This window comes from Canis aureus, chromosome 21 (assembly GCF_053574225.1).
Source record: "Canis aureus isolate CA01 chromosome 21, VMU_Caureus_v.1.0, whole genome shotgun sequence".
NCBI lineage: Eukaryota > Metazoa > Chordata > Mammalia > Carnivora > Canidae > Canis > Canis aureus.
The window spans coordinates 8949429-8972360 of NC_135631.1; the positions used below are offsets into that span (position 1 = coordinate 8949429).

At 51.5% G+C, this 22932-nt stretch overlaps 2 protein-coding genes and 1 long non-coding RNA gene across 8 annotated transcripts in view; 2 read left to right on the top strand and 1 right to left on the bottom strand.

Moving 5' to 3' along the window:
* Nucleotides 1–273: 273 nt before the first annotated feature.
* LOC144292480 (tumor necrosis factor receptor superfamily member 10A-like) lies at nucleotides 274–20818 on the top strand. Of its 5 annotated transcripts, none has more exons than XM_077862835.1 (11): nucleotides 274–473; nucleotides 7584–7671; nucleotides 8875–9003; nucleotides 11483–11594; nucleotides 12743–12822; nucleotides 15050–15172; nucleotides 15544–15586; nucleotides 15688–15709; nucleotides 16940–17197; nucleotides 18150–18249; nucleotides 18713–18755. In XM_077862835.1, exons 1-10 carry the CDS (start codon nucleotides 402–404, stop codon nucleotides 18225–18227), a joined length of 1005 nt encoding a protein of 334 aa, XP_077718961.1. In that variant the 5' UTR covers nucleotides 274–401; the 3' UTR covers nucleotides 18228–18249; nucleotides 18713–18755. The 5 variants fall into 5 exon arrangements, with proteins under 5 accessions (XP_077718961.1, XP_077718962.1, XP_077718959.1 ...); XM_077862832.1 differs by lacking the exon at nucleotides 18150–18249 and adding an exon at nucleotides 19850–20818 and having other exon boundaries at nucleotides 298–473; XM_077862834.1 differs by lacking the exon at nucleotides 18150–18249 and adding an exon at nucleotides 19850–20818 and having other exon boundaries at nucleotides 301–467.
* On the bottom strand, nucleotides 18794–22131 carry LOC144292482 (uncharacterized). Its single transcript, XR_013359864.1, has 3 exons — nucleotides 22023–22131; nucleotides 21244–21404; nucleotides 18794–19487 (listed from the first exon to the last, which is right to left on the bottom strand). It is a non-coding gene; the product is annotated as an uncharacterized LOC144292482 (long non-coding RNA).
* Nucleotides 22121–22932, top strand: part of CARS1 (cysteinyl-tRNA synthetase 1) — a 47932-nt gene continuing 47120 nt past the window's right edge. The window contains exon 1 of one of the 2 annotated variants that reach the window (XM_077862828.1): nucleotides 22121–22265. In XM_077862828.1, coding sequence (XP_077718954.1) covers nucleotides 22241–22265 — 25 coding nt within the window. In that variant the 5' untranslated portion in view covers nucleotides 22121–22240. The remainder of the gene's footprint in view (nucleotides 22266–22932) is intronic. The other variant, XM_077862829.1, reaches the window with a different exon arrangement.

Sequence of the window (22932 nt, forward strand, 5' to 3'; positions counted from 1 at the left end):
GAGGGGCAGAGGGAGCCCCAAGACAGGCCCGATCCCCTGACTCTGGAATCCTGACCTGAGCTGAAGGTAGATGCTTAACCCACTGAGCACCCCCGTCAGGATCCCAAAGACGGTTTCTTTTGCCTAATTACACGTCCTTTTACGAATGAATGGGACTAGTGGCACCGCCTCCTGGTCACCCCGGCTGGAAAGTTCTGGTAGGACGAGCCAAGAGGCTGTGAGCAGGGAGGGGAATTCCTGTTCTTGGGCTGTAGGGCCACTGGCTCCTCCCCGGACCAAAAAAAAAAAACAAAAAAACAAAAAACGGCGGAAATTTTTATTTCTGGGCCGCCCCGCCCACCGGAGGAGGCTATAAAGCAGGCGCCCGGAGCGCGCTTCGCCGTCGTCATCCGTGACCAGCGATGCTTCCCGAATGGCGCGTCCTGGGGCGGGCGTGGGCCGTCTGTCCCCTGCTGCTGCTCCTCAAGGTCCGGGTGAGCACGGCTCGGCTCCCGGGGCCCGCCGAGGCCAGCGGGGGGCTCGGGGCGCGCGGCGGGGAGCTCGGGGGGGGGCTCGGGGCGCACGCGGGTGGCTCCGGGCGCGCGCGGGGGTGGCTCGGGGGGTGCTCGGGGCGCGCGGGGGGTGCTCGGGGCGCGCGGGGGGGTGCTCGGGGTGCACGGCGGGGGCTCGGGGCCAGGTCGCGGCGGGCCAGGCGCGGCGCCACCCGGGCGGGGCGGGAGCGGGCTCCCCGGCCTGGCTGGGCGGCGGTGACTCAGCGCGCCCTGGGCGCCCAGGCAGGGAGGGGGTGTCGGTAGGTCTCCCTCGGATTTTCGCCCGGGGCCGGAGCTGCGCCGCCGTGCATTCTTTTTTTTTTTAAGACGTTATTTATTGGGGAGAGGCGCGCCGGTTCGCTGTACCCCGGGACGACGCGCGGAGCCGGAGGCACATGCGCTTAACCGTTGCGCCTCCAGGCCCACGCCAGGCAGAATCTTTAGCTCAAAGTTGCGTCATTTGCTAAAAATGATCTTGGCAGAAATGGCGTCGTAGCGATGCGATGATTTCTTTTTTTTTAAGATTTTATTTATTTATTTATTCATGAAGATAGAGAGAGAGGCAGGGAAGGTAGCAGGCTGCTTGCAAGGAGCCCGGTGTGGGCCTCGATCCCCCACACACCACGAAGCCCGGAACGTAGGCAGATGCTCAACCGCTGAGCCACTCAGGCGTCCCTGAAGATTTTGATAAAGTGTCGGAGAGCCTCAGGCACAAAATCAGTGTTCTCCGCCTCTGAGTGTTGGTCTGAAAAGGCACTAGAGACTGATTACTCGCCGACGGTACTCCTCGAGCCTGCAAAGGATGAGGCCTAGGCTCTTTGCACCCGGCCGTTTGCCGAGTTTGGCTACAGCGTTGCTGTTTTTCTCCCTGAGAAAGGATGCTTTTCTGTTTTTTTTTTTTTAATTATTATTATTTAAGATTTTATTTATTTATTCATGAGAGAGAGAGAGAGAGAGACAGGCAGAGGGAGAAGCAGGCTCCATGCAGGTTGCTTGATAACGGGACTCGGTCCTGGGACTCTAGCATCATGCCCTGAGCTGAAGGCGACGCTTAACCACGGAGCCACCCAGACGTGCCATTGATTTACTTTTTTTTTTTGTTTTTTTTTTGTTTTGTTTTGTTTTTTTGTTGTTGTTTTTTTTTGATTTACTTTTTAAAAAGGTTTTGCTTATTTTAGAAAGTATAAGGTGGGGGAGAGAGAGCTGAGTGCAGAGCCTGTCATAAGGCTCTATCTCACAACTCTGAGAGATCATGACCTGAGTGGAAACCAACAGTTGGGTGCTTAACTGCATGTGCACCCCCACCCCCCGCCCCATTTTAGTGCTCCTAAATAACGGACAGTCTGTCAGTTTGAGGCTGTTTGGTATTCCTGGGTGCAGTCCAGTCTTGGCGTCTTCTGCCTGGAGGGCATTCGTACCTAACACCTTTCTTTTTTTCCCTTTTTAAAAAAAAAAAAATTCATTTATTCATGAGAGACACAGAGAGAGAGAGGCAAAGACACAAAGACACAGGCAAAGCAGGCTCCATGCTGGAAGGTTGATGTGGGTGGAACTCATTCCTGGGACTCCAGGATTACACCATCCACTGAAGGCCGGCGCCAAACCCCTGAGCCACCCAGGGACGCTTTTTTTTTTCCTTTTTTATTGTGAATTTTGCTTTTCTGTTTTATTAATAGTAGTTGACATACAATATTATGTTAGTTTCAGGTGTACAGTATAGTAATTCAACATTTATATCTGTTACAAAATGATCATAACAATGCCTAGTTACCACCTGTAACTGTTACCGTCCTGTACCTTACATCCTATGTTTCGTCCCCATGACCTCCTTGTTTTATAACTGGAAGTTTGTACTTCCAGATCTTTTAATTTCTTTCTTTCTTTCTTTCTTTTTAAGAATTTTATTTGTTTATTCATGAGAGATGGCAGAGACATAGGCAGAGGGAGAAACAGTCTCCCTGCGGGGAACCCGATGTGAGACGCGATCTCAGGACCCCGAGATCATATATGTGTCATGTATCATCTCATTGTGGTTTTGATTTGCATTTCCCTGATGAGTGATGCTGAGCATTTTTTGTGGGCTTATTGATCATCTGTGTCTCCTTTAGAAAAAAGTCTACTTGGTTCCTCCGCCCATCTCTTAACCTGATTTTGTTTTTGTTTTTGTTTTGTTTTGTTTTGTTTTAATGGAGTTTGTATGAGTTCTTTACATGTTTTGGATGTTAAGCCCTTGTTGGATTTATCGTTTGCAAGTATTTTCTCCAATTCAGTAGATGGGCACTTCATTTTGTCAATGGTTTCCTTCTCTCTGCAAAAGCAGAGAGCCTTTTAGCCCATGAGACTGGTGGGTCATGCTTCAAAATATGGTGGTTGGTGCTTATTCAGGGTACATTCTTCCATCAGTTTTATTTTATTTTATTATTATTATTATTTTTTTAAGATTTATTTATTCATTCAGAGAGAGAGAGGCAGAGACACAGGCAGAGGGGGAAATAGGCTCCATGCAGGGAGCCCACGTGGGACTCATCCCGGGTCTCCAGGATCACACACCCTGGGCTGCAGGCGGTGCTAAACCGCTGCACCACCGGGCCTGCCCCTATTTTATTTTTTTAACATTTATTTGAAGGAGGGGGAGCAACCACGAGGGGAGAGGCGAGAGAGGAGAAGAGGGAGAAGGAGAAGCAAACCTCCCCACTGAGCAGGGAACCTGCTGAGGGGACCCATCCCAGGACCCTGGGATCCTGACTTGAGCCACCCAGGCGCCCCTTTCATCAGTTTCTTGTCACAAATGCTGAAGCTTTAGGGCGGGGAGAACTTCAAATCTGCAGCTTCTGGAATTAGCCTGCCAGTCTGATTGTGACAGTGCAGGAGAAATGCCTCTTTTCTCCTCTGCCTGGCTCAGGGTTCTCAGGACCCCTCCCAGGACCTTTCAGTCTGGGAGGCTGGGGTGGCCGTGAAGAAGACGCTCACTTCCTATTGGTGGCATGTTCTCGTTCACACAAGCACTTCACTTCCTGCAGGCTCTTTTTTTTTTTTTTTTTTAATTTATGGTAGTCACAGAGAGAAAGAGAGAGAGAGGCAGAGACATAGGCAGAGGGAGAAGCAGGCTCCATGCACCGGGAGCCCGACGTGGGATTCGATCCCGGGTCTCCAGGATCGCGCCCTGGGCCAAAGGCAGGCGCTAAACCGCTGCGCCACCCAGGGATCCCTCTTGCAGGCTCTTCAGGGCTTTTCCACGTGGTTGCGGTTCCCACATGGCATTGCGTGTCTGTCTAGTGGACAATTCTTTAGTGATTTCTTGGTACAGAAGCAAAGGGGCTGGAGGGGACTGAGCCTCAGCCTGAGCAGTTGCTGGAGGGAGCCTGGGGGTGGGGGTGGGGGTGGTGCAGGGAGCAGGGGGACCCATGGCTGGGGCGAGCCTTGTGGGGTGGGGGATTGCTGCTGGTAGGTGGGCCACAGCTGGGGACCTGGGGACCCCTTAGTCACCTGCACGGAGGTCTAGGAGGTGGGGAGTCCGGCACGTGTCTGGTATAAAATCTACCAAAAAGGAACCAAAAAGGGGATCCCTGGGTGGCTGAGTGGTTTGGCACCTGCCTTTGGCCCAGGGCATGGTACTGGAGTCCCAGGATCAAGTCCCACATCGGGCTCCTTCCATGGAGCCTGCTTCTCCCTCTGCCTGTGTCTCTACCTCTCTCTCTGTTTCTCCCATGAATAAATGAATATAATCTTTAAAAAAATCTACCAAAAAAACTCAGAATACGGGGTAATACTTTCTTGAAAATGAAAAATCCGTGTCGCCGCCCCACCCCCGCCCGCCACCAAAAAAATCCAGGCTGAAATAGCATGAATTTAAAATGAAAACATTTTATTTTTAAAGATTTTATTTATTTATTCATGAGAGACAGAGAGAGAGAGAGACAGAGAGAGGCAGAGACACAGGCAGAGGGAGAAGCAGGCTCCATGCTGGGAGCCTGATGCGGGACTCGATCCTGGGTCTGCAGGATCAGGCCCTGGACTGAAGGTGGCACTAAACCGCTGAACTACCTTGGCTGCCCAAAATGAAAACATTTTAAATAAAGATGAAAGGGGACCTGGGGACCTAGCACTTGATCAGAACCTGCCTGCTTTCCTATCCCAACTCAATTTCCGGGAAAAACTTACTCACCAAAGCTGGGAGCAGTCGACTGATTCAGTTTTTTTAAATCTTGCATCATGCTCCTGTGCTGAGTTGGAGGGGGGCTGGGATGTTACCTCCATCCACCCTTGTCCCGAGTCATCAGGGTACAGACGATGGGCCACCAGGGGTACAGCTGAAACCACCAACCCTCCTGCCCCTGCTCTGGTTCTGGCTGTGGGTTGAAGTACTGTTTCCGGGCTCCAAGAGCTGGGGGCTTGGCAGCACCCGCCAGCAGAGGAAGTGGGCAGGCCAGCGGAGGGGGCTGGACATGTGGCCTGACACTGGCTTGACATGGGGAGGGCAAGTCCCTACTTCTTCTAGTGTCATCTGCCCTCGCGGGGCACCCCCTTGCGGGCTGAGCTGATAAAACCTTGGCAGGAGGGAAGAAATGGCCTCCCATTATGTTCTTGCCAGAGAGAGTTCCAGAAACGAAAGCTGCTGGGACGCCTGGGTGGCTCAGCAGTTCAGTATCTGCCTTCAGCTCAGGGCGTGATCCTGGAGTCCCGGGATCGAGTCCCACGTCAGGCTCCCGGTGTGGAGCCTGCTTCTCCCTCTGCCTGTGTCTCTGCCTCTCTATGTGTCTCTCATGAATAAATAAATAAAGTCTTTTTTTTTTTTTTAAAGCTTTCCTCTTGTTTTGAGATTTTTTTTTTTTAACAAGGCTTTTAATTTTTCAGGTTTCATTTTGAAATACCTTTGGACTTTTGAAGTACCAAAACATTCCAGATGGTTGTGCAACAGTGTGAAAGGGCTGGATGCCACCATAGTGTACACTTTCAGGCGGTTACTTTTAAGTGGCATGCGTGCTAGCCCACAAAATAAAAAATGATATACCCCCTTCCCCAAAAAAAAGAAAAGAAAAGAAAAAGCCCGCAAAATAAAATTAAATAGCACAGACTGGTAGTTAACTAGTGTCTGCCCTCCACGCTCAGAACCAGGGGGTGCCCAGGGCGAACGTTGAAGCTGTGCCCTCCTCAGGTCACCTGTCCCACTGACGTCCTCAGGCTGAGTTCTCAGTCTTCTCTACCGTAGAAGGGACTCTGTCCTTGCAGCTGCAGCATCTCCTAGGCACATGACCCATGACACCCTTTCCCTGCCAATGGTGACTTTGGTGACAGTTCAGGTGCTGTTCGCCAGCTCTCTTCACTGTACGGTTAGTATTTTCTGCCTCTGTAATTACCAGGTATCTTGCTGGGAGTTGCCTTGAGACTAGGTAACTATCCTGTTTTCCCAGGAGCTTTTCATTCACCAAGTGCGTTCATTGATAGATTGTTGCCTGAACCAGTTACCATTGTAGAGGTTGCAGACATTTTCTTCCTTAAGCCCATCTAAATATTTTGTGTTACTTTATTGTTTTGCCCCAGGTAAAATGTAACCTAAAGCAGTAAAAACTGAAAACAACCTAATTAGTGTTCCAGTGAGGGGAACAGAAAAAAAGGGATGTGGAGAAGGGAATAAAGGAAGCAAAAGCCAGGAAAGAAAGATAAAAAGAATCCAAGAGAAAGTGGAATATTAAAAACACAATGTAAGAAGGCAGAAGTAAACTTAAAGACGGTGGGGGTCCAATACCTACAAATAGATTGAACTTTCTGAAGGATCGGGTTGGAGTAGAAGGGAAAATATGGGGATGTGGTGTTTTTAAGAGCTCTGCCTAAAAGTAGGTAGCACAAAAGGTAGGTGGGAAGTGAACGGAGTGAAAGTAGATGGCAGGTCCTTCTCACCTAGGGGTGGCGGGAGTGGCATTGTCACAGTCCAGCAGAGTCTTGCTAGTTCTGTGTGTGGCTGGAGGTGCCATGAGCAGCAGCTCAGGGGTTACAGATAAATGTCACTGAGCAGGCAAGTTTACGAAGCAGAGTTCAGCAAATGGCAAGGATCTGGGGCACTAGCACAAGAGCAGGAACTGACATAATTGCCTGGTGAAGTCTACGATTTCAAACTTAGTAAGAGATTTTAATATACCTCAAAACCCGATACATTGAGCAGAAACCAACCAGTAAGGATGCAAAAAATTAGAACCATATCGTGACCAGTCAGCAGTGTGTGTGCACCTGGATAGCAGGTTCCCAACCGGTGGGTGATGTGCTTTCTTGACACAGATACGGCTGCTGAACAGATTAACTAGAACGAAAAAAGTACTCGGGGGGGGGGGGGGGCCCTGGGTGGCTTCGTCCCTTGAACATCTGACTCTTGATTTGGGCCCAGGAGCTTGATCTCAAGAGTCCTGGGAATCAAGCTCCGTGTTGGGCTTCACACTCAGGATGGAGTCTGCTTGGCGTTCTCTGCCTCTCCCTCTGCCTCCCCTGCTTGTGCACTCTCTAAAATAAATACTTTTTTTAAATATTTTATTTATTTGAGAGAGAGCGAGAGCACACACAAGCACAAGTAGGGGGAGAGTCAGAGAGAGAGGGAGAAGCAGGGTCTTCATGGAGCAGGGAGCCTGATGAGCTCCATCCCAGAACCCTGGGAATCAAGATCTGAGCTGAAGGCAGCCACTTCACCGACTGAGATACCCAGGTGCTCTGAAATAAATCAGTCTTAAAAAGAAAAAAGAAAAAAAAAAAAAAAAGGAATACTTATTCCCAAAGGATCCATCACATACAGGATCCAGTTCTGGCTGAGCCAGTAGGTGAGAGCAACAACAGAACAGTGGGCTGTACCACATGTGTTTGGAAACAACGAACATTTACCCCCACAGTAACACTGCTCCATAACACCGAGTCCAAAAGCACAGAACTACATAGGAAGTTTCCACCCCCATGAAGTGGTAGGTGACTGTCCACCTCTCTGCTCCTATGTGTCCAGATAGAGGGTGTGTGTGGCTCCGTCTGTAGCAGAGGCTTCTCTTAATAACACCCGTCTCCTCTTTCTGATTGAAGGTGCCCATGGCAGCCATTGTGTCCGATTGTATGGAATATGAATATAAACCTGAGGGTCTCAACCTCTGCTGTGAAAAGTGCCCTGCCGGTGAGTCCCAGAGTATCTTCTGGATCCTTGTGGGGTGGCTCTCCAAAGCTAGAGAAGGAAGGCTGTGGGCTCTTGGAGCAGAGCTGGAGGTGGGGTGGGGAGAACTCTGTTGGCTCAGGTGGGTGGACCTCTCCTTGGCACCCACCCACCCCCTCTGTGCCCCCACTCTGGAGGGCTTTCACACAAACAGGTTTGTGGGCTTGTTTTGTTGGGTGAGATGCCTACAGCAGGTGGAGGACAAGCTGGGGGTTCATACCTAGGCTGGATACTCTTACCTCCCCTCCCGTTGGGGTGACTGGACACCTGCTGGTTGTAGCAGCGCAGGGGCCACTGCTGTCCTTAAGTACAGCACATTCATGGAGGCTTACTCACCTGCATGAGGATACTCTGAATGAGCTCCACAAAGCAGGTGGGGGCTGCACCCCCCTCCCATTCTGTGTCACTTCATCTACACATGCAGACAGATGTGCACGCACTACAGTGAGAGCTTCAGGGGTCAACCACACACCTGTACCCACCCATCACCACCTGTATGTTCCACGCCCACGCTCTGCCGGCACAGGACACCTGTTTCAGGGACCAGATATCCTACCTGGGCTACTCACCCTGTACGCTCCTAACACCTCTGTCTGTATACTGCACATCTGTGTGTCCTCATCTTTGTGCACATGGCACCCCGCCCCCCACAGGCACAGCTCATGGGGAGGTGAATTAGACAGTTGTTTCAACTGGAAACTTTGTAATTCAGACTCTACAAATTGCAGTTTGTGACAACTTCCTCCCAGTAAGGTGTGATTTGACTCCGCTACAGCCTTTGCACGAGACAGGTCCTAGAACTGAGAGCTCCTCTGAGCCTGGTCAAAGACCTGTGTCTCTAGACCTCCAGTGTCCCCTGTAACTCCACCAGAAGCTGTCCAGCCCACTCTGGAGGGCTGGGGGTAGACACACAGACGCTGTCAGGTTCTTAGGTGGGTTCCAGGGTGTATGCTGAAAACCATCTGCTTGTGTGTCCTGCAAGATGTCCCTGAAAGCCGAGGGGCATCAAGTCCCTGGGTTCCTGAGACACATGTGGCCAAGTTGTCAGACTAGAATGCTCCAAGGAAATGATTGCTGAGGGCTGGTCCCCAAGTGGAGGCCTCGGGCTGGGTCGGGTTGGGTTTGCTCTGGGCCCCCACCTCACCTCTATGTACCCCCCCTTCACAGGCCATTATGTCAGCAAACACTGTGATAAAAACCATGGTGCTGGGGTATGTAGCCCGTGTGAACCTGGAAGCTACCTTCCCTACCGAAATGGGGAGACAAATTGTCGGCTGTGCAGTCGGTGCCGAGAGGGTAAGTGGACTACAGCCAGGCACAGTGGGATTTGTTTCTTAAAACATAGCCCGCTTCGACTCAGCTTGTCAGCATTGCCCCAAGGAATTATTACAGATGAGCGCAATGATAGAGCTGCCATGTATTTAGTCAGTCTACACAGAATCAGGATTTTTAGGAACACTATATGCAGGAATAATATGCAAAGATTTATCTATATATGTTAGCAGCAAAGTGTTGTATTTTTTATTCTTATTTATTTTTAAAGATTTTATCTTATTTATTCATGAGTGACACACACAGAGAGAGAGAGAGAGAGGCAGAGACATAGGCAGAGGGAGAAGCAGGCTCCATGCAGGAAGTCCAATGTGGGACTCGATCCCGGATCCCAGGATCAGGACCTGAGCCGAAGGCAGACACTAAGCCACCGAGCCACCCAGGCATCCCCCAAGTGTTTTAAAAAATGTAATTTTTTTTAAAAGATACTATTTGCATTAGCAAAAAATAGGATTCTTTGAGATAAATTTAGCAAAGGATGTATAAAATGTTAATGTGAACAAACAACATTTAAAGAAATCTACACATGAATCTACATAATAAGTAAGAAGACTCCATGTTTTAAAGAAATCAGTTCTCCATGATATGGATCTTAGACTCTGCATTCCCAGGAAGAATCCCAATGAAAATAATTCAATCATGCTGTATATTTTAAATACAGAATTTTTATATATTATTATTATTTTTTAAGGTATTATTTATTTGAGAGAGAGAGAGCAAGAGTGGGAGGGAGAGGGTGAGGGAGAGAGAAACTGAAGCCGACTCTGCGCTGAGCAAAGTCCATGCTGGGCTCCATCCCATGACTTCAAGATCATGACCTGAGCTGATACCAGCAGTTGAACGCTTAACTGACTGAGCTAGCCAGGTGCCCCCACAATTCTTATTTAAAAAAAAAAAAAAAATCTTAACAGATATTTTCATGAAATCTAATGAGTTGACAGTTACCGAAACACTCAGGAAAAATGGAAAGAGCATACTGGCTCTCCATGTGTTAAGGCTTAGTGCAAAGAAGCAGTGAGACAAAAAAAAAAAAAAAAAAAAAAGAAGCAGTGAGACCGCGTGTGATACTCATGTAGGGCCAGTGGAAGAGTCGACAGCCCCATCGATGTGGAAGGTGGTATGTGGCACGGTGACTGGGCCCCCTACCACCCCTAGGAGGAAGGGTGGCATCTCAAGTTTTGCTGGCCCAGGTTGCTGGCTGTCCACACAGAGCAGGCTCTAATGCAGGACAGGAGGCTTCCGCTGCCCACACAAGTCAACTCCTGAAGCGTAGGCCAAATGTGAAAAGTCAGCCTTTAAGAAGCAAATATAGAGTATGGGGGCACCTGGGTGACTCAGTGGTTGAGCATGATCCTGAAGGTCCTGAGATCGAGTCCCACATTGGGCTCCCCACAAGGAGCCTGCTTTGCCCTCAGCCTGTGTCTCTGCCTCCCTCTCTGTATCTCTCATGAATAAATAAATCTTTAAAAAAACAAAAAGAAAGAAAGAAAAAGAAAGAAAATACAGAGTATGACTTCGAGGCAGTGGAAAAACATTTTATGGGAGTCCTAAAAGTCACAAACCTTAAGAATGAGGTGGGTGAAAGTGACTGCGTTCAAATGACCAACTTCTATTATTGCAAGATACCCACGCTTTTAGAAAGTTAGGCTGCAAAGTGGGAGAATGTATTTATGTTATAAGCCATGCAGAATCACATCCAGAACAAACAAATTAGGAAGGAGGCTTGAAAAAACACTCAAGTGGAGAGACAGATGTGGCAAAGGTGAGACATAGGTGACCAGCAGACACGTAAAAAACGCTGGAGTAGACAGACGTGCTGTCACCGTCCAGTAGGCTGATGGAGTTGCAGTGCAGGTGTCAAACATTCGTCGGGGAGAGCAGAGAAGCAGAAGTCCTCTTCAACCTGAGGACGGCGGAAGGGCCCCCTCTTCCCCCTGTGGGGTTGATGTCAGCATGGCAGGAGGCAGGGGTCCCCTGTCTGCCATCCTTGCTCTCTGAGGTTTTATTTATTTATTTTTAAAGATTTTTTTTTTTTTTTTTTTTTAAATTTTTATTTTTAAAGATTTTATTTATTTATTTATGAGAGATACAGAGAGAGAGAGAGAGGCAGAGACACAGGCAGAGGGAGAAGCAGGCTCCATACTGGGAACCTGATGTGGGACTCGATCCTAGGTCTCCAGGATCAGGCCCTGGGCTGAAGGTGGCACTAAACCATGAACCATTCAGGCTGCCCTCCCTCTGAGGTTTTATGCACACAGCACCTGGGGCAGCAGTGCGCTGTCCTTGGTGGGGCCCGCGGCAAATGGAGAGGTATGGGTGGTTTCTGAGCAGGTGGCCCTCGCCGGGACAGGGTTCATGCCTTCCACCAAGGTGCTGGGCGTAGCCTGTGTGGGAGGGGACGGCCCTGGCCTCGCACTGACCCTCAGCCTTGCCCTTTCAATAGACCAGGAGGTAGTCTCTCCATGCACAGCGACCCGTGACCAGCAGTGCCAGTGCAAGCCCGGCTACTTTTGTGACTCTGAAAACTGCGTGGAGAACTGCTTCCGGTGTCAAAGGTCCTGGAGACGTGGGCGTGGGCCCCTCCCGTACCCACAGTTCTGCAGACTCTAAGCCCCCAGTAGTGGTGGAGACCATCCAGACACAGGCAGCAGTGTCTGGGAGGGGCAAGGGCATAGAGGGGCCCAGCGGGGGGAGGAGGGAGCAATAGAGGATTCCCGGGGGAAGAGCTGTCTTGGACAGCGCCGTGTGGCAGAGCAGAATGACCATCGTCACTGTGAATGTCCTGTGGTGCTGTAACAGCGCCACAACTGGGTAGTTTTGAGAAAACCAACAGAAGTGTATTCTCTCACAGTTCTGGAGACCAGAAGTCTGAAACCAGTCGGGGCCGTGCTCCCTCTGCAGGCTCTAGGGAAGGACCCTGCCTTGCTTCTTCTGGCCTCTGATGTTGCCAGCACTCCTGGTGCTCCTTGGCTTACCTGCAGTCTGCTTCTGTCTTTTCGAGGTCCTCTTCTCATGTTTGTGTGTCTGTCTCTTCACATGGCCTTCTGTCTGTCCCAACGCAAATTTCCCTCCTGTAAGGATGCCAGTCATCGAGCAGTCTGGTGTGACCTCATTGTAATGTGATCAGGTCTGCAAAGACCCTGTTTCCAAATGAGATCATTTTCTGAGGTTCTGGGTGGGCACGGATTTTGGGAGGACCTTAATGGGGACAGTGATAGTGGCAAAGCCACCTGAGAAAATAGCTCTTGTTTGTGAGGCACGTTGTAAACTAATATGATTCACACTGTTGAACTGTACCTTCTTGTATCTGGCAAGTCTATAGTAAGGACTGCTTTCAGGTCTGGTTTGATTACGGTTCTGGTTTCTATGGATTCTCTTGCATGTCCCATTTTCCATTTCACCTTTGCACTAACTTCTACAGTTACAGCAGGGCCAGTGCTCACAGTCACATTCAGCTCTATGCAGAAACAGGGAGGCTCCCCCTCCCCCAATACACCACAAAGGGTGGGACAGAGCTTTACTCTTCAATGACCAATTTGGACCAGACAGCTGGGGAGATGCCAGGCAGTGATTTCCTGAAAGCTAGTGGGCCATCCTGGGAACTGAGGCTCCTCTAACCCCTGGCCTGTGGGTGGTGAGAAGGATGTTTTGGGCTGTACCCTGGCAGGGAGAAATAATGCTCCAGGTTTCTTCACTTTTTCAGTTGTCCTGGCCATGTCAGCTCGCCGTGCAATGCCACAAGGGATACAGTTTGCAACACACAGGATACTACAGACACATCAGGTAAGAATTTGATGTCATCTCTTAACTCCAAGTCAGCAAACTTTTCACGTAAAGGAAACAGGTTAGGCTTTGCAGGCCATACGGTCTGTCATCACTCCTCAATTCTGCTGCCATAGCAAAAGAAGACAGAGTAAGTAAACAGATATGTTTGGGTACCATTAAAACTTGACTTGTAGGTATAGGCAATGGGCTGGATTTGGCCCACGGGCCATGGTTCACAGACCTCTTTGAGTAAACAAACCGATACCATGGTGATGAGCTACGGCTGTGTGGGCTGGCATGTCCTGCCTCATGTCCAGTGCCCCACGGAGCGGGTGGGGAGTGGCATGGCTGGCTTCCGTGAGGCCTGCAATTTTCTCCTGCCTAGTAGCACCCCTTCCCATCTCTCCTTTCATGTGATCCCTAAAGCCATGCACCAGGTCCCTGCCTTCAAGGGGCTCCTCGTCTGTAGAGGGACATGAGGATTTGAGGCAGGCACAAGTGATGCCCGAAGCCTTTGATCTTATACAGATACTTGGGCTGAGTGTCTGTGCAAGACTCATGCCTGCTTTGATATAGGATCATAGGCAGGGTTTTTTCTTAGCTTTGATAGTTAAAACTGACCCCTGAACAACATGGGGTGAAGGGTGCCGATTCCCCACGCAGTTGAAAATCCATGTACAATGTTTGATTATGCCCCCTCCCCCCCAAATATGAACTACTAATCACCTACAGTTAACCAGAACCCGTAGTGGTGACACGGAGAGTTGATTCTCTCCTGTTTTGTACGTTACATCCTATGTACTGTATTTTTCCAACAACTTGAACTAGAGAGAAAACGGGATCCAGGGATTTGTAAGGAAGAGAAAATAATGTGTACAGTACCGTACCATATCTATTGAAAAAAATCCGCACCTAAGTTATCCTCACAGTTCAAAACTCAGTTGTTCAGGGGTGAGCTGTATTTATAAAGGTTGGTAATTACTGACAAAATTAGGCTAAAGTCCCTTTGTGTTGGGAGTATCCCCTCCTCGGCGGGGTGCCTTACTCACGCCGGGGGATCTCCTGGTTCTCGCCCTTCATTTATCATTTACTGGCTTCTGTACAGCTGGAGCGCTTGTGTCCCGTGTGAGAAACCTGGGCTCCCCTCTAGACAGTTTGTGGTTTTTTTACCTTTCTGATTTTGTTCTACAGTGAACCTGGCCTTCGTTTTCTTTTTTTTTTTAATCTTTTTATTTATTTATTATTTATTTAAGATTTTATTTATTTATTCATGAGAGACAGGGAGAGAGAGAGAGAGAGAGAAAGAGGCAGAGACACAGGCAGAGGGAGAAGCAGGCCTCATACAGAGAGCCTGATGTGGGACTTGATCCAGGGTCTCTAGGATCACGCCCTGGGCTGCAGGCGGCGCTAAACCGCTGCACCACCGGGGCTGCCCTGGCCTTCGTTTTCTGCGTGGCATGGGGTAGGAGGTCCAGGTTCAGTGTGTCTTTCCAGACGTACATACAAATGAGCCCATGTAGTATTTTGCAGACATCCCCTTTCACCTGTAGGCAGTGTCAGGTGGTTGTAAAGCGAGCATCCCTATGAGCGGGAGGCTTTCCTTCTGTGCAATCTCGGGCCAAGCCCACCTTTACAGCGGGCCTCGACGTCCAAGGCACCGGGTCCCCCAGCTCTTCCTCCATATTGTCAGGCTGCTCTTGGACGTTGGTGTGTCCATTTACCTTGCAGAATTGGCTTGGTGATTTCCACCAAAAAAATTTGATGCGTGTGACTTGCACTTTTAAAGGATATTTTAACACCCAAAAAAAGAACAGATTAGGAAAGATCTAACCTGAGCACAAAGAAAATCTTTGAGTCAAAAAATGGCTTCAGTCAGGACTGGCCGTCCTCTGCCTCCTGCTGGAGATGGCTGTGACCCCTCACGCCGGAGCTCTGTCCTGGGATACCAGGACCTCTTGCTGCACTCCTGGCGATGCCGACCTCTCTCCTCCCGCCTCCAGCCACCTGAGCAGGATCCCACATCCTCTGAGCCTGGGGTCCTCATCTGTGACCCAGGAAGCATGAGCCTTTTCTGCCTCCCAGTTGGGACGTTCAAGACGATGATCAGCGGGAGAGGGCTTGGGGCCTGGAGAGACTGCAGTGCTGCAGGCCCTCCTGGGAGCGGGAACTTGGCTGTAGCACGTCACTTGAGCAAGGAAAGTATGCTTGACCCTACTCTACCATTCTCTGCTACATCTCCTTCCAGAAAAGAAACCCGAAGGTGGGTCCCTCCAAATGTTTGTGCTGGTCGTCATCACCATCATCATCGTCATCGTCGTCGTCGTCGTCGCCCTCATCTTCCTCCTCGTTTACTGCTATAAAAAGAAAGGTATAAATTCACATCAGGTCAGTCCTGGAAAAGCCAGCTCAGCAACCGCATCGGAAGGTCAGAAGTGGAGAGCCGGTGTTAGGAGACCCCGATGGGGTCTTTTACATTTAGAACACAGCTGTGTTTATTTTCTTACTCTTGTGCCTGAGCTCGGAACTCACGCACTGGGGGCTGCCTGCCACCTGCTTCTGGCACACAGGTCTTAAGCCCAGGTCAGGTCGGTTGGCTACAGATGCCATGTCCGAGGTGCTGTGGGCCAAGAGGTGGGGAGAGACCAGTGCTGTGTCCGCATGGGGGTGCCTGGGTGGAGGCAGGGGCCCCCGGTGCTGGCAGAGTGCCCCGAGGAAGCTCACCTCCCATGCTCTCCGCAGGTATGTGGCTCTACCAGAGGCTCATCAGCTTGTTGAAAGGCAAGTACTTTGTCGTGAATTCAGAGCAATTCTTTCCCTCATGGAAGTCCTTGTCCTCACAGGTGCCCTTTTTGTTAATTTCTTCTCTTCTTGGTCTTCAGGAAGGGTGGACGAACAAAGCAGCACTGTAAGTATTGCTCTGCAGTTTGCTTGATGATAGCTCCGGGCCTTGGTGGGTGCAGAGTCCCAGCAGACATCCCGGGGGCGGGAGCGCGGGAGCCCCTGCCTTCCGGGCCTCATCTGCACCTGCCTTGTTAGAGCCCCAGAATGTGCTGGAAGAAGACTTAAATTCTGCAGGTCTAGGCCAGAATGGAAAATAAGGCAGAGAGGGGCAGAAGGCTCTGCGTGATGCCCTGGGGCTGCTGTAACAGATCATCACACACTGGGAAGCATGAAGCAATAGAGCCTCTTGTCTCCATACCTACAGGCTGGACTCTGGCATCGGGAATGCGTGGGGCTGGCTCCTTCAGAGGCTATTGTGGGGGGTTCCTTCCTGCCTCTGCAGTCAGGGCTGGTAACCCTGGTTCTTCGGCAGAGGCATCACCCCATCTCTGGTTCTCATCACGAGTCTATGCATCTCAGACAGAGTCTGTCTCTCAGGAGGACACTGACCACCAGCTTTAGGGTTTGCATTAATCCAGTGTGAATTCCTGTAGTCGGGTCCGTTTTGGGGTACCAGAGGTTAGGATGTGCACATGTAGACACAACACTGGGGTGCTCCCAGACCACTGCCTGTAGAGCACACAGCGCAATAAAGCCAGTTAGATGAATTTTTCATTTCCCTGGAGTGTATGAAAGTTATGTTTACACCATAGTATAGTCTATCAAGTGTGCAATAGCTCAGTGTCTCAGAAAACAGTGTGCATACCCTACTTAAAAGATGCTTTAGTGCTGGGGGGTGCCTGGGGGTTCAGTACTGTGAAGACTATTGCCCAAGAAGTGCAGTAAAACAAGATCTGCCTGTATCTTTGGGGGCCCCCCCTTCAACCCACCAAAGGCTTGAGTTGGGGGGTCTTGGGATGCCCCCCACTAGGAGTTGCTGGCAGAGCAAGGATTTCACCCCATGAAATATTCTCTAAAATTGCATAGGGATGCCTGGGTGGCTCAGTGGTTGAGGGTTTGCCTTTGGCTCAGGTCATGATCCTGGGGTCCTGGGATCGAATTCTGTTTCGGGCTCCTTGCAGGGAGCCTGCTTCTCCCTTTGCCTGTGTCTCTGCCTCTCTCTCATGAATAAATAAAATCTTTTTAAAAAATCTACATTTCCTGCTTACCCATCAGACAGTTGGCATCCTCCTCCCCTCGGAATATGTGCAGCAGGCTGCTGTGACCAAAATAACTTTGTCTTTGCCCTCTGCAGGTTGAGATACTGTTCCCTTCCAACCCCGAAAATCACCAGCCAGCCCTGGACATAGAAACATTGTTGCTGAAGGAGGGGCTTGAGGAAAGCCCCCGCCCAAGGCCTTTGGAGGAGACGGAGGAGGGCATCGAGCTGCAGGATGTGGTGGTCAGAGAGAGCCCCCCAGCTCCAGAGCAGGTGGTACAGACTCCTGCTCTGGCTGTCTCTGTGTCACAGAACCAGAATGAAGTGTTCCCCTCCCTTAAGAGTCTGGAACAGGTACGTGAGCCAGCCAAGGGGGTCTGAGTAATGACAGCCTGTGCTCATGGAGCACTCAGTGTGTGCAGAGCTCGGTGTTAACTGGTGCCATGAATGCTTTTGCACAATTCCTGTGTGAGTTTCCTGGGACAGCTTAAACAACAGGTGTTCCTTGTCTCCGTGTCCTGGAGGCTGGAAGCCCAGGGATGGCGTGTCATCAGGGCTGCATCTGCCCGAGGCTGAGAGGGCCCATCTGTGCCAGGCCTCTGGAGTCTTTGGGGCTCCTTGGGGAAGCGTCACCCCACCCTCTGCCTCCATCCTCACGTGGCATCTCCCTATGTGCAAGTCTATGTCTTAATTTCCCCTATTTGTGAGGATACCAGTCACTGTTGGAGTGGGCCCCCCATGACCTTGTCATAACTTTCCTATCCGCCGTAACCCTGTTCCTGGCTGCAGTCACATACACAGGTTTGGAGTCTAGTGTCCAGGGGGATGCAGTTCCACCCACAGGAGCCCACAGGTGCATGACGCCACAGCCTCTGAGCGCGTGCATGTCTTGGGTTGGCACACCAACACCCGCTAAGTGGCTCTGGGGAGTAGGGCTCTTCAGGAGGAGGAGGACAGAGCCCATGTTTAGGGAATGATGCGGCCTGGCTTCTGAATCCTACAGGCAGGGCACAGGTGAGTCCCAGGGAAGAGGTCCCAGGGCTTCTGTGCCAGATGCCATGGACCCTGGGGCCCCCTGGCATGGGTGCAGAGGTTGCAGACTGCACTGTGGAAACTGCATTCCTGGGTTGGGTGCTCTTAGGCATCATTTGAGGGAGACAGCCCCTGAGTGTCTTCAGACTCCCCGAGGCTCTGAGAGGAATCAGTACAGAAGCTGGGAGCCCTGCCAGCTCTGAGTGTCAGGAGGCAGGGGGCTCCCTCTCAGGCTGTGCCATGAGGACACCTCCCTTCTTACCCTGTTTTACAGCCAAGCAGCCAGTGCACAGAGCAGGGAGTCGTTTTCTGGGGCCAACAGCACTGGGTGCGAGGCAGAGCTGGGGTCTGAAGGCCTGGCTTTCATGTCCACAGTAGGTAGCCTGACACCGATGGGGAACCTGACCTCCCCCATAGGAGAAGTGGGCTTTGGAGCTGCGGCTCATGGGCAGCTGGGTGCAGCTGGTGTGGGCCTCCACTGGGAGACTGCATCTGAGTCTCCTAGCATCTCACTATGCATTTCTATGGACAAGTGTGCTCTCTGTTAGCATTCCCTGGAGCAGAGCAGGTCACCCCCAGGTGACAAAGTAGAGCTGTTCCCCACCTGCCCAGGCAGGGACCACTGAGCTGCCTCTGGGCCCAGGGCATGTCCTGGGGGACAGTGACCCATAGGACATAAGTGGCCGGTGAGCTCTCTGCCCCCATGGTGGATTCCTCGAAGGACATCACATATCCATAGAGGCCCACCTGCCCCCACCCTGCTCCTTCCTCAAACCAGATTGTGGTTCTGTTTCAGCCTCCTTCTCCTGGAACAATTTTATTTTTTTCCCTCCACAGGAATATGCAAAGAGATATTTTGTAAAAGATACATCAAATGAAGGTACATATTCTGAATTCCTTTTTTTTTTTAAGATTTTATTTATTTGAAAGAAAAAAAAAGATTTTATTTATTTGAAAGAGAATGCAGGGGTGGGGCATGAGCAGGGGGAAGGGAGAGGGAGGGGGGAGAAGCAGAAGCAGACTCTACTGAGCAGGGAGGTCAATGTGGGACTTAATCCCAGGACCCTGAGATCATGACTTGAGCCAAAGGCAAACACTTCACTGACAGAACCACCCAAGTGCCCCTGAATTCCTCATTTATAGCAACTGTTAAGCCTTCATCTTGCTTGGCCTATGTGTCAAGGCCTGGTGTCCTTGTTTCCAAGGACCGTGTGCCAACCTGAGATGCGCTTTTTCACACTCAAGAATGACGTTAGGGGAAACAGCACTTGTCAAACATGAGTTTTGGGGGGGGGTTCATAGAAATTAGATACCGCTTTGATTTTATCATATGTTCATGTCTTTTAAGGAGGAATGAATGGTGGTAGGAATGCTTGTACCCTTGATGAATAGGCCCTTCTTGGTGGTCATCAAAGATTGAGACCTACCACGTGCCAGGTGCTTTTTGTATAGTTCATCTTCACAGGCAGCTCTACAAGACCGCCCCATTGTCCAGGCTTAAAAACACGACAGTCTGAAACTGATAGGTTGCAAAACTTGTGCCAGGTCTCAGATCCTAACCGTGGTCCCCAGCCGACACCAGGCCTTCTCGGTCTTGAGCAGCCTACAGCCTCTATCAAAGAGATGTTAAGAGAGAGAAGCAGGGCAAGTGAACTGCAGCAGACTGTGGATCCCCGTGCAGCCCCCAACTGTCCCGGATCCTTGGCTCCTTCTCCCAAGCTCCAGTGATGAGCAATAAGCAGGGCAAGAGCTGTGGCCCCACCTCAGTATCCTGGCCTCGTACCCAATCTGTGACATTGGTAGGGGGTCGCACAGGACCTTCTACCTCCTGGGTATGGTGTGCTAGCTGTCGCCCAGTCCCCAGGGGACAGGAGGAGACACCTGTGATTGCACCCCTGGGGAGTAGTGACAAGAGGTGCCACACAGTCCTCCCAGAAATGTAAAGTGGTTTTTTTTTGTTCTTATTTCTTTCAGGTACCACCAGGCTCTATTATGAATTTGAAGAAATGATCCTGGACAAGAACTGGAAATCGCTGATGAGACTTATCGGTCTTGAAGAAAAGGACATTGAAACTTGCGAGCACGAAAACCCAGACAATTTGACGGAGCAGCATCATAAGATGCTCCTCAGGTGGAGGAACAAGCTGGGAAGGGAAGCCTCAGTTTTTAAACTGTTGGCTGCCCTACATAAAATGCAGCTGCATATGTGTTTGGAAAATATTATCAACGTACTACTTGTTGAAGGCATCTTAGGCAGGCATGCAGAGACCTCAGATTAAACTTTTGGCATGGGATTATGCCTTCACACAGGATCTGACCTATGCCAATGTCTACCTTTTGGAAACTTCTCAGTTTTCAGTTAGAAAGAATCATGTGCGTCCATTAACAGTGTCTCACTACATTTTAGTGAGAGTGCTTCCTGCCAAGATTAGTTGTGGGAATCACCCGTGGCCAAAGTGTAACCAGGGGTGAGCAGGTCCTCACTAGATTAACATTCCTCAGGGAACTTTCCCCAAGGGAAATTGTTTTTCTATTTAAAACAATGTAGCTGCTTGTGCTGAAGTCTTTTATGTCCAGGATGTGAATGAAATGCACAGGATATAAATGAAATGCAGTATTCCTCAATCACACCTTAGTGACTGCTTTCAGTCACTGACCACAATAAGCGAAGCATTTAATTTTATTGTAAAGTTAGCATTAGTTTAGTAAGTATAAGTTTTTCTGTTGTGTTTTCCTGTGTTTGTGTTTTTTTTTTGTATTTATTTTGATACTGTGCAGGAGTGGAGGGCAGAGGGGGAGGGAAAGGGGAGGAGAAAGTTTAAGCAAGCTGCCCAGCCTGATGGCGGGCTCCACTACATTCAAATCAAAAGCCACATGCTTAACCAATGGAGCCAGTCAAGCACTTTTGTTATTTATTTTTAATAAAATTTTTATCTTAAATAATGTTTTCTCTTCTTTCCGGTGTGTACACAACTTTGGGTGTGCTATCCCTGGCAGGGGGTATCGTGCACAGAGGAAGACATGGACCCCCAGGATTTAATTTACCAGTGGGAGGGATCTGGCATGGGGGTCCAAAGCTGCAGAAGCCTCTTTTGGTTTGTGTTCCCCAGGGGTCTCTATGTCCAGAAATACTCATGCCTTAGAATGTGAGCTCTGCTCTGCCCTCCTCACCCCAAACATCAGTTCCTGGATGTGTTCACAGATTAGCCTGCTTATTTCCATTCAGTACCAAGCCTTTGACTTCCAGTGAAAGTAAATGTTACAATCACTCTGCTAACCCAGAGGTGGTTCGCTACCAACTCCCTTGTCTCCCAGGCCTCACCCAGGGCTTGCTGCTTTGTGGGGCTCTCCCAGGACCAGGCACTCACCCAACTAATCCAGGCCTTCATTTCGCTGCCCTGTAGACTGTAAAGGCTTCCAGTCCTGTTCTCCCTGGATCTCCAGGCCTCGGCAATGTGTGAGTTCTAAAGCACAAATCCAGTCATGCCTCATCCTGTCAACTTTCAGTGGGTCCATACCATTCTTCACTCTGTTTACAAGATGCTCCAAAAAGGTCAAGCCCTGGCCTGTCCCTCAAGTCCCCGTCTCCTGCCAGGGCTGCTCCAGGGCATTCTGCACTAACAGTGAAGTTCTCCATGGTTTGCTTTCTGCTAGGTTATCTGCTGGATGGTACTGTGACAGGAATGCACTTCCCATCCATTCCAATCCCATCTTTTTAAGATTGTATTTATTTATTCATAAGAGACACAGAGGCAGAGACACAGGCAGAGGGAGAAGCAGGCTCCCTGTGGGCAGCTGGACTCGAGACTCCATCTCAGGACCCCGGGATCACGACCTGAGCTGAAGGCACTCAAACGCTGAGCCATTCAGGTGTCCCCAAATCCCATCTTCTAAGCTTCTTTCCAAGTAGTCCTCCATCCCTTTTCGACCGCCAGCCTGGGGCTGGGGCTGGGGCTTGGGCTTGGGCTTGGGCTTGTCCCTATGTCCCTTGGTGCAATGCTAACTTAAACAGGCACGCGTGGATTCTGTCTTTAATGCCTGTGTCCCAGGGAGGACTACAACATCCTCCCAACACCCCCACACCTCCAGCGAGTCCCGCGCCTCCGCGCTGCCTCCCCCCCCCCCCATCTTAGGTCGGGACACGGACCCTGTGGCCTCGAGGATGCTCCATGACGCCGCGCGTGGCGCAGTAACAACTACAACTCCCAGCATGCCCGGAGCCCGGGCGTCGGGAGTCTGCGGTGGTTGCCTGGCGACCGGGCGTATCCCGGAAGGCGGGGCGGGTGCTGGGCGGGACTTCCGGGGCGGTGGTTGCATCAGATTCTGGGAAGCTGGCATAGGGGCCGCTGGTTTGGAATTTCTAAGATGTCAGGTTCCTCTGGGGAGCAGGGTGAGTGCGCGCGGCGGGGCAGGCGGGGTCACTCCGTGCCCGGGGGGTCGGCGGGTCCCCGAGCCGGCAGGCAGGGCGACCCCGGGGCCGGGGGGGTCGGCGGGTCCCCGGGGCTGGCAGGCAGGGCCACCCGGGGCCGGGGGGGTCGGCGGGTCCCCGGGGCTGGCAGGCAGGGCGACCCGGGGCCGGGGGGGTCGGCGGGTCCCCGAGCGAGCAGGCAGGGCGACCCGGGGCCGGGGGGTCGGCGGGTCCCCGGGGCTGGCAGGCAGGGCGACCCGGGGCCGGGGGGTCGGCGGGTCCCCGGGGCTGGCAGGCAGGGCCACCCGGGGCCGGGGGGTCGGCGGGTCCCCGGGGCTGGCAGGCAGGGCCACCCGGGGCCGGGGGGGTCGGCGGGTCCCCGGGGCTGGCAGGCAGGGCCACCCGGGGCCGGGGGGGTCGGCGGGTCCCCGAGCCGGCAGGCAGGGCGACCCGGGGCCGGGGGGTCGGCGGGTCCCCGAGCGAGCAGGCAGGGCGACCCGGGGCCGGGGGGGTCGGCGGTCTCCGGGACCAGCAGGCAGGGCCACCCCGGGCCGGGGGAGGGGGTCGGCGGGTCCCCGAGCCGGCAGGCAGGGCCACCCCGGGCATGGGGGATCGGCGGGTCCCCGAGCTGGCAGGCAGGGAGACCCCG

Coding starts and splice junctions, on each gene's coding strand:
- LOC144292480 (XM_077862833.1), top strand. CDS start 402: ATGCTTCCCGAATGGCGCGTCCTGGGGCGGGCGTGGGCCGTCTGTCCC. Junction 474..7,583: donor TGCTGCTCCTCAAGGTCCGG/GTGAGCACGGCT, acceptor TTCTGATTGAAG/GTGCCCATGGCAGCCATTGT. Junction 17,198..18,712: donor CCCTTAAGAGTCTGGAACAG/GTACGTGAGCCA, acceptor TTCCCTCCACAG/GAATATGCAAAGAGATATTT.